Here is a 9,528-nt window from a genome sequence, read left to right on the forward strand (position 1 = left end):
GTTAAAATTAAATCAAACACATTTGTATTTTCCACAAGTTATTTATTTTCAATTTTATAGCAGCATAAAAATAATATTGAAAAAAAAAGGAAAAATAAAGTTTTTTAAAAATTTCAGTTTATTCGTAGAAATCTTACCTCCATTTGTATTTGGCAGGTTTCCCCAGAATCAGTTGTTTTGGAGATGTGTAATGAAACAAAACACAAAATAGACAATGTTAATCCAAAACATTGAAGAAAATCTGTCTGTTTATTTGTGTTAAAAGATGGATCGAATATTTTCAGTTATTATATTTACATGAAACAGGAGAAAATCTGAGAGGCACTCTTGCTGTTCGTTAAATAACAAAAATTAGTGGAGATAATAATCGAGCTGAGTATTTTGCAAATTTTAGCAATCCCTCTCTCTCCTTTTAAAAGAACATGTGAAAACTAAGACAGGATTTAAATCTAATGAAATGGAGAAGAATAATAATACCTAATAGAATGTCTAAATTACATTTAATTAATTATCAAATGAAACAAGTACAAAAAACATTGTTATTATCCATATTATTATAAAATCACGTGCTACAAAAATCTCTAAATGTCTAAAAAGCGTTTCCCTACAATGTGTGTCCATTAAATCATAATTTAAAATTTAAATTGAATTAGTTAAAAACATTTAATCCTACACTTGACAAACTTAAGATTAAATAAATCTTAATGTTCTGATTATTTATTATTTCAAAATTCAATATATTTTAAAGTATATATATGTATATATAAATAAAAACAGCACAGTAAGAAAATAAATAAAAATGCAAGCCCTCTTGTCACAAAATAATTTTTTTTACTATACAAACCAATATGAATTATATATAATATGTATATATATTGTTGTAAGCAGAGTAATAACTATCCTAATTTGTGTGACTTTCCTATCCTGGTCCTAACTTGAACACCTTCTGGGTTTTAGCCTTCCTGTCTAGTCAATACGCCTGCCATCATCACTAACTCATCCTAGCCACCTGAACCATCAAAATACAATTTATCATAAGCTATCTGATTCTAGAAAAACAAAAAAAAAATCTACATACACCGGCCCCTTGGGTAAAATTTTCCAGAGCCTAGGCTACACTCAGACCTAATACCAATATGTTTCAAACATCTGAAGTGAAGAGAAAAATAAAAGAAAAATGTGCCTATTGATGGCTCCAGTATATTGGCATTACGTTGAGACAAAATAGATAAAATTAAAAATATAATTCACCTAAAGTATAATCTATAAAGATACATCTTTATAGCATGATGTTATTTTGAATTTTAGTCAGAATACAGAAACAAATTCGTCAATGAACTACTATATTATTTTAAACTTTACTGTTCTTAGAAAAATTAACTAAGCCTTTCTAAATAAAAAAATTCTCACTATCTGACTCTTCCCCTAAAGAAAAACCAAATATCTCTCAGAATTTCTGCATTCTGCCTTTTTTTAAAATTTTATTAATATAAATGTCATTTAGATTATTAAAATGTTAAGGTCAATCTGTTTTGAAAAAACCACAAAATAACAAATTTTATTTAAATTTATTAACGTTTATTAAATGGGTTCAATGTTTTATCCGTTCTTTGCATTTTTCATTTCTCTACTTGGCTTACTTAACTCACCAATCAACCTTATTTAAATGAAGTCTAATGCAGTTGATTGGTAGTAAAATATTAATTTTTTACCCAGTAAAAAGGAGTCAATGGACACAATGTACCAAAGTTGTTTTTCGCAATTAAATTTTTGTCGAGGTCCATTTCAATAATGTGGCTAAAATATTAAATTCTGTTAAAATAAACCAATTAGTAGGACTTTCTAATGAACTGCAGCTTCCCAGAAATATGCTAAAAAAGTATAATCTATGCAAATGTTAATTTGTGGTTAGCATCAAAACTTATTGAACTCAGTAATCCTTCAAATAAGTATTGCACCTAAGTACATAAATTTAAAAAAAATATATAAAATTAAATCAACACATAGTCTCCACCTGGAAAGTAATGATCAAAACAGATTGTTGTTAACATACCAACAAACAAAAATTGACTTTAAAAAAATAGAAAAATGGGAAGGAGGTGGAAAAAATATTTAAAATGTGGTCAACATTGCGAAAATATCAGCAAATATTTGAAACCAGTCAAAATTAGAATTTGTATGTATAGTATAACTTTTTCTCATGCTTTTTAGCTGAAAGGTGAATTACAAGGGACTATGAATGTAATAAAAGTATATAAATTTTAATTATAGAAATTAAGTACTCACATCAAATTCGGAAGTCATTAGTTCTTCCTTAGTACTTAGTACCTTCTTTGGCCTCCTCCATATCCACCGCCGCCGCCGCCGCCACCACCTAAAAGTATTGTTTTAGTTTATATTTTATTTATGTAGAAAGCGCAATGTACACTTACCAGAATATCCTCCAGACCGGCCACCGCCATAACTAGAGCCTGTGTTTCGGTTTGGTCTGCTGCTGTATCCACTACCACCGCCACTGCTTTGGTAGCCATTGTTATCCCAGTCTCCTCCTCCTTGTCCACCACCTCCGCCACCTAATTTATTCACTATATGTGAACATTACGAGATATTTCTGCAGGTATAAAGAAAGACGTACCGGAGTAAGGAGCGGGCCTGTTGAATCCAGTCGTTCTGACTGGACCACCGCTGTAATTTTGTTGGTAGCCTCCACCAAAGTTCCCACTACCGTTACTATCCCAGGCGCCTTGATTACCACCGCTGCCTCCACTCCATCCACCTTGGTTGGAGTTTTCCCATGGACCGCCAGAACCACCCCATGGTTGGTTTCCATTACCCCAGTTACCACTGCGGTCACTGCCACGAGAACCTCCCCAGCTACCACCAGAGCCTCTGGGTCCTCTGCTTGTCCTTTCGGAACCCCTGTCTCCACGATCTCCTTTTCCTGAGTCTTTCCCAATTGCCTTTTTCACATCAATCCTCTTTCCGTTGATTATGTGCGAGCCTTGTACTGCAATAATTATCATAAGACTTTTCTTTTAACTGAAATGAAGTATTCTAACTTACAGCAAATTTTGTCTACTGCATCATAATCATCGAATTCTACAAAGCCGAAACCCCTTTTCTTTCCAGTGTCACGATCCACAATGATGGCAACATTGGAGACTTGGCCAAAATCTCCAAAATAATGCTTCAAATCATCTTCGTTAATTTCATCTTTCAATCCTCCGATAAAAATTTTCTTCACAGTTGCTCCAGCTTCCGGCCTGCCAATGTCCTGCAATTTTAAATTCTGAGTTTAGAAACAATTCAATAAACTATAAAGTAAATATAGAAAATGTGTATCCTACTTTATTTGGAGCAACTGAAACACTTACGTTTCTTGGAACAGCTCGTTTAGTTTCAACAGTTCTTCCATCAATTTTATGAGGCCTGTTGTTCTGAGCATCATCAACCATGTGCCCATGAGAATAGGTGATAAAACCAAATCCTCTTGACCTAAGAAATAATTGTTACCGGTTACCAAAACTATTGATTTTGCAGAAAACCCTATTACAAAAACCCGTTCAATCAATACATTCTATTTAGAGACACAAATGTATTTAGTTAACATGTTTCAACACTGCATTAAAATAATTATTTTACAATTGATGGGGGGGAGGGGTATGTATAAATGAAGCTCCAGTCGAAGAACTAGGTTGGTAGAGGTTTTGTACAAGATAGTAAAATCTCTAGGATTGCATTTATATTTGACTTAATAGATCCAACATAAATTCTGGTGAACTTGCCTATTTAGCTTATCATAATTATATAGTTTCTAAATAAGAAATCTAAATTATAAGTTATATACAGTTATATATGCACATTACTCAATCAGTTATCAACTTAAGCTTATCCTTATTAATTAATTATTCAGAAATCATGAGATGCGGTCTGGTGTGATGTAGGTTTCAGAAAAACATTTTCTTTATCGTGCCACGCTTTTCTTTACTGGGTTTCCTATTTTTTTGCTTCTCTTTTTGCATTAGAACAAGCACAAAACGAGCTCTTGCTCGGGTCCTAACATGTACTGACCTCCCTTTGGGAAGAGAGGTTGATTCCACGAATTGCCTGATGTGAAACCGAGTCTTCACACGGCAGTAAACTGGATGAGAGTCAACCAGGCAACTTAGTTGAATCATCCCAACCACCTCGTCTGAAAGAGGCCCAAAGCTAACGAGACTAGCTGGGGTTACAGGGAGGGGGAGTTGAAAAACCTGCCAAAGCATGCATACACTCAATACCTATGATAAAATTTTAATAATTTTACCATCACACTTCAAGTCAACACTTAATTAAGGCTCATTAGAAAAAAGTGTTTATATAGAAAATAAAAATCCACATGCTTACTGTAAAAAAAGAACTTCACTTTAGAACTGAAAATCATAAAGAACCAACTGAAATGTTCACACATTTCAACTTAATCAAGTTCCATTAGATCGAACTATAATTGATGATTGTTTTTTAAAATTTTTGTCAACTAACAAAACACAACATGTGCTGAGTAAAGTTGAACTGGAAATGGTCAACTGAGATGTTCACATGTTTCAACTTGTTGGGAACGACTCATAGTTGAACAACTAATTTCCATTGGATTCAACTATATTGCTAACCAACTTGATGGTTTGCACAATTGTTTTATTTATTTATGTTTTTTTTTTTTTTGTCATCTAACAAAACAACATGTAGAGAGTAAAAGTTGAAAAGAACCGAAAACAGTGAACTAAGATTTGTTCATACGCTTTAACTTAGAAGAAATGACTCACAGCTTGAACAACCATGTTCCACTGAATTCACACAAAGTTTTTTAACTTTTGATCGATTTTTAATCTTTTGTTTTAAAAAATGTTTAAATGTAGTGCAAACAAGTATAGAAAGTGGTGTAAAAAATTACTTTGGGAGAAAAAACGTGGAAAACGTTAATTACACCCCCAACTGTTATTTGTTAACTTTGAAACTAAGCCTGGTAGAATATAGAAATTATGTTCAAATTAGATACACAATATTTTAAAAATAAATATTAACAGCAGTTAAAAATTAACATATTTGGCGATTTTTCTCCGGACGTTAGAATGGACTGGAAACGATCAATTTTTGAAATTATATTGACCGTTTAGACTCAATCGTCCTTTTTCCGCAATTTAATATAACATCTATAAACGTTTTTTGAAGAGAGGGAGAACTTTTTAGTTAAGGCGTCTCCGATGTTTCACGATAAACTTCTTTTATGTTTTTCACGGTTATATTTTAAACTTAAATGTTTTATTTTATTTTTTTTTTTAATTTTGTTTTGAATTTTTAAAACTGAAATTAAGAGAGAAAAAAAAATTTTCCGCTTAGGTGGAGTTCAAGCGTGGAAGCGTTGTGCGGCCGGGGCCGAATCGATAAAAGTCCCGAGGGACGCTACGTGCGTTTCACAATTGAGAGTAAAGGAAATTCCATCACCTTTTCGTCTTGGGGTCTTTCATGACGACGACGTCCACGATGGTTCCCCATTGCTCGAAATGCTTCTGGAGAGACTCGTCCGTCGTCCGATAATCGAGGCCTCCTATGAAAATCTTTCTAAAATGTTCCGGCTCTTTCGAGACCTGAAAAAAACCCGGCATCGGATTTGTATATCAATCAATCGTTATTGATGAGATTTGTTGTGTTTCTATTTGAATTCAAGACGTCGTTCTTACCTCGAATTCATTTTTCACCATGTCCTCCAGGTTGACTGAGTTTTACTAAAACTATCGGGCGGAAAGAAATACGCAACGCGAGAGGTTGGTAAGAAAAGTGAACGGCTAGCCAGGAATATGGCGTCTGATGACTATGACGAATCACCACCTTTCCACAGCCTTCGTTATAACCAACTTTCTAAATCAAATCCTTCACTTATTCCTTCAAATAGAAAAATACAAATAAAAACAACTAAAAAAAACAATAACAAAATTTAATAAACAAAACATTAATTTTATATTACAACATTTAAACGTCTATTTATTAAACAAACATTATATTATAAAGGATTAAATCACGTATATAAAAAAACAGCGCTTCAAAAATTAAAATTTTCAAAAATAAACAGGAATAAAAAAAGTTAGTACCACACAAAACAAATTTGTTTGTTTTACATATAAAAAACAATAAAATCCACCTGTAATTGTTTGACCTTACTCAATGGTCTAGGCGGACCCGGGACCATCACGTTTAGCGATCTAGGGACAAAATTAAATTTATAACGGGGTAACTCATTTTATAAAACTAAAAAAAAGTTGACAAAAACCCGTAAAAAAATATTCTATTGACATGTATTTTGTCGTTCGTGAACAAGCAGGCTGTTCAAAGAGCGAAGATAGGCGGACCGTAACGGTCAGCCATGCAGCCACGAAATTAAGCTCATAATGGTAGTCTCGTGAAAATCGACTCTGTTTTGTCAGGAGGTAAACGATCAAGGGGCATCTCCCGAGGCCGCGACTTCGTCTCCATCAGAAGATATAAAAAGTAGAAAAGATTTATAACAGAGAAGAGAAAAAAAAGATTTACAAGTTGTTAGAATAAAATTGAGAGAAATAGCTTTAATCTGTACGCCTCTTTCTACCTATTAGATAATGAGTTAGTCATTGGGACAATCATGACCCTTGGTGGTTGCGTTCCCCCCTTTAAAAGGAAAAAAAAGAGGTATTCTCATGTTAAAAATAAATCGAAAAATCACAAATTCTGTAGTAAAATATATGTAGAGAAAAAAAATGTTATATTAATTACAATATACTTATTTTAATAGTAATATATTAATTATTATTATTATTTTGATGTAAATTAAATTATACGAGATAAAAATTCATGAGTTTTAATAAAAAATTATTTAAACGGGAAGGTTTGAAATAAAAATCCACCAAAACACCGGAAAATAATGTAGTAATAGATTAAAATTTATACGTTATTATGAACAAAACCAGGTTCATAATGAATTGTTAGTTAAATTTGTTTGATCACTGTATGATTTTCTGGTGTTTGTTGAATATACTTTCAAAACATTATAATTAAATTTTTTTGTATTAAATTTCTGATCTCGTATAATTTAATTTACATTAAAATAATTATTTTATAAATAATATAATGATAAAAATACAAAATTTTGGAATAATCTAAAAATAAATTATTCTTTTGTCATTCTATTTTGTCATACATGAACATGTAGGTCGTGGTTGTGCGAAGAGTGAGGATAGGCAGACCATAATGGTCTGCGACGCATTGAAAAAATTCAGTTTGTAAAGGAGGTAATTTGATAATCCATTAAAAAAGATTTTTTTTTTTTAATAGAAAAATCACCAGCCAGCAGAAAAAAATTCCTTTGATGATCATCACTCATCATATTGACATTGTATTGTATTGTTCATGAACATACAGGTCATTGCTATACAAAGAGTGATGATATGTTGATCAACACAGTCAGCAATGTAATGACAAAAATATGCTTATAACAGTAGTAATTAATTTTAAAAAATATATATTATTAATTAGTAGTATTTCTATTGACAATGTATTAATTTATTTAGGTATAATTGATGTTACATAAATCTGAAATAAAAAATAAAGCAAATTTAAACCAACCATAAAAAAGGGGTACATAATGATATAAAATAAAATTAATATTCTTTTCTTTTCCTCAACTTAATTGTTTGTTTTGAAATATGAAATATAATTTAAAATAGACTAATACATTAATGTGTCCATTTCAATGATAAATGAGAAGTAAGAATAGCGAGAAAGAGCAATATAAGGGCCATTATAAAATATACACCTCCAAAAAGAAACAGTTCTGGTTTAGGAATATACGATCAATGGCTCTATAAATTACTTACTCTACACGATCAGCTCAAAATTCTTCATCCTCACAGCCATCTGTTATTTGAGAACGGGATTTTGGGCCATTGAAAAAACAAAATACATTCTAAGAGCTATGGAAGATTATTAGTCAATTAATGTTCAGTGTGTGGCTGTGGTAAAGTTTGTTATTTAATTCAAGTCAATACATACTATAATATAATAAATATAACATGTAGGAAAAGTAAGATAGTTTGTATGATAATGAACTCTTTCAATTGACAAGAAAGTATGAAGGTCAATTGCAACAATTCAGACCAATGTTTGTGGACTGTCTTTTTTCACTAATTCATTAGCAATATGTTTCAAATTGATAAAACTTTAATTTCATGGTTTTGTTTAATGCATTGATTTAAAACCAATTTTATACAAACTATATCAAATTTATTCTTAGTTTAAGAAATCTTTTCACTGTCTCGTATATAGATGACAAGATTTTTTGAGAAAATACGTAGTTTTTGATAGGTATTACAGCAGGAACAACTACAAATGAACCTGGATTATCTGGGAAAACAAGGCTGTTAAATCATCATATATCCATATAAATCCATATAAACTATATCATTAATATAATAAATGTAACATGTGTCACATTTCAATTTATTTCAATGTGACAATGTTGTGATTTAGATTTCATGATTAGGCATAGAGCAAAAAAAGAAGAGTGGATTGGGACAATGAGGGTAGAGACAGTCGAGTCTAGAAGTGAACAAGTCCATTCCGTGAAGATAAGAGACAAAAAGAAGTGTGCGATCCTCAAAAGAATTTAAAAAGTGTTGGATTCCCTAAAATAGAGAGCTTCGGTCCACAGTGGATTGACTGTAAACAGTGATTACACATCCACCCTCGTTCCAAACGGTCGGGCAAACTGTTTGCCTGAAATTACTGTTATTTAAATTTGAAAAGTTTTGTTTGTTTAAAGTTTAAAAGGAAATTAGTTGATTTAAATTGTTATTTTCTTGTGCAATTAATAAATTGTTTTCAAACTTGTATTAAATTTTATTATAAAAACGCACCTGATCGGATGTATTCAGGTTCGATCAAGACCTCTGGGGCTCTGTTTCTAATAAAAAGGATTCAAGTTGGGCCCGTCTTGTTGAATCAAGAACAGACCGTGACACATGTAATTAAAATAAGAGAATTTGTGAGAAAATTGAGAAAATGAATATGGTTTTGTTTGAAGCAAGATTCAAAAGGAATTTTATATAAATTTATCTCAACTAAAAACCATAATTAATTTGAAAGATATTAATTGGTCAAGCGGACCAAGAAAACTAGTGAATTTTATATAAAATTTATTTTCAGTTTCCCCTTGTCTTCTTTTTCCTTTGTCTAATATGGATGACAGGATTTCTTTTAATATTCACAGTTTTTGACAGGTATTACAGCAAGAACTACAAGTGAGCCAGGATTATCTGGGATGACAATCATATCCACATAAACTATAATTTCAATTAATTATTCTTTTTATGTTGTCTTATTTGAGATGAAAAAGTTAGTGTCATGAGCAGGATTTGAACCCATGACCTTCAGCTCAATACGCCGCTACTTTAACAACTTGAGCCATCGTGACTTCGTTCCACTCGAACACCAACTCCTCATCTCAACCTACAACGATCACAA

At 31.7% G+C, this 9,528-nt stretch overlaps 1 protein-coding gene across 2 annotated transcripts; it reads right to left on the minus strand.

The window, feature by feature from the left end:
• Positions 1 to 95: 95 nt before the first annotated feature.
• Positions 96 to 5,856, minus strand: LOC106661537 (heterogeneous nuclear ribonucleoprotein A1, A2/B1 homolog). 2 transcript variants are annotated; one of them, XM_014385010.2, is made up of 8 exons: positions 5,718 to 5,856; positions 5,482 to 5,624; positions 3,375 to 3,495; positions 3,064 to 3,274; positions 2,636 to 3,007; positions 2,433 to 2,585; positions 2,287 to 2,374; positions 96 to 1,009 (listed from the first exon to the last, which is right to left on the minus strand). In XM_014385010.2, exons 1-7 carry the CDS (start codon positions 5,736 to 5,738, stop codon positions 2,322 to 2,324), a joined length of 1,074 nt encoding a protein of 357 aa, XP_014240496.1. In that variant the 5' UTR covers positions 5,739 to 5,856; the 3' UTR covers positions 96 to 1,009; positions 2,287 to 2,321. The 2 variants fall into 2 exon arrangements, with proteins under 2 accessions (XP_014240496.1, XP_014240494.1); XM_014385008.2 differs by having other exon boundaries at positions 3,348 to 3,495.
• Positions 5,857 to 9,528: the final 3,672 nt, after the last annotated feature.

This window comes from Cimex lectularius, unplaced genomic scaffold (genome assembly GCF_000648675.2).
Source record: "Cimex lectularius strain Harlan isolate CLEC.00 unplaced genomic scaffold, Clec_2.1 scaffold20, whole genome shotgun sequence".
Lineage (NCBI taxonomy): Eukaryota > Metazoa > Arthropoda > Insecta > Hemiptera > Cimicidae > Cimex > Cimex lectularius.

What these genes read in the sequence shown, in the direction of transcription:
- LOC106661537 (XM_014385008.2), bottom strand. Translation starts at nt 5,738, where the DNA reads ATGGTGAAAAATGAATTCGAG. An exon ending in CAGGCCCGCTCCTTACTCCG is followed by an intron (nt 2,586 to 2,635) that starts GTACGTCTTTCT and finishes GTTCACATATAG; the next exon opens with TGAATAAATTAGGTGGCGGA. An exon ending in CCGGTCTGGAGGATATTCTG is followed by an intron (nt 2,375 to 2,432) that starts GTAAGTGTACAT and finishes CAATACTTTTAG; the next exon opens with GTGGTGGCGGCGGCGGCGGC.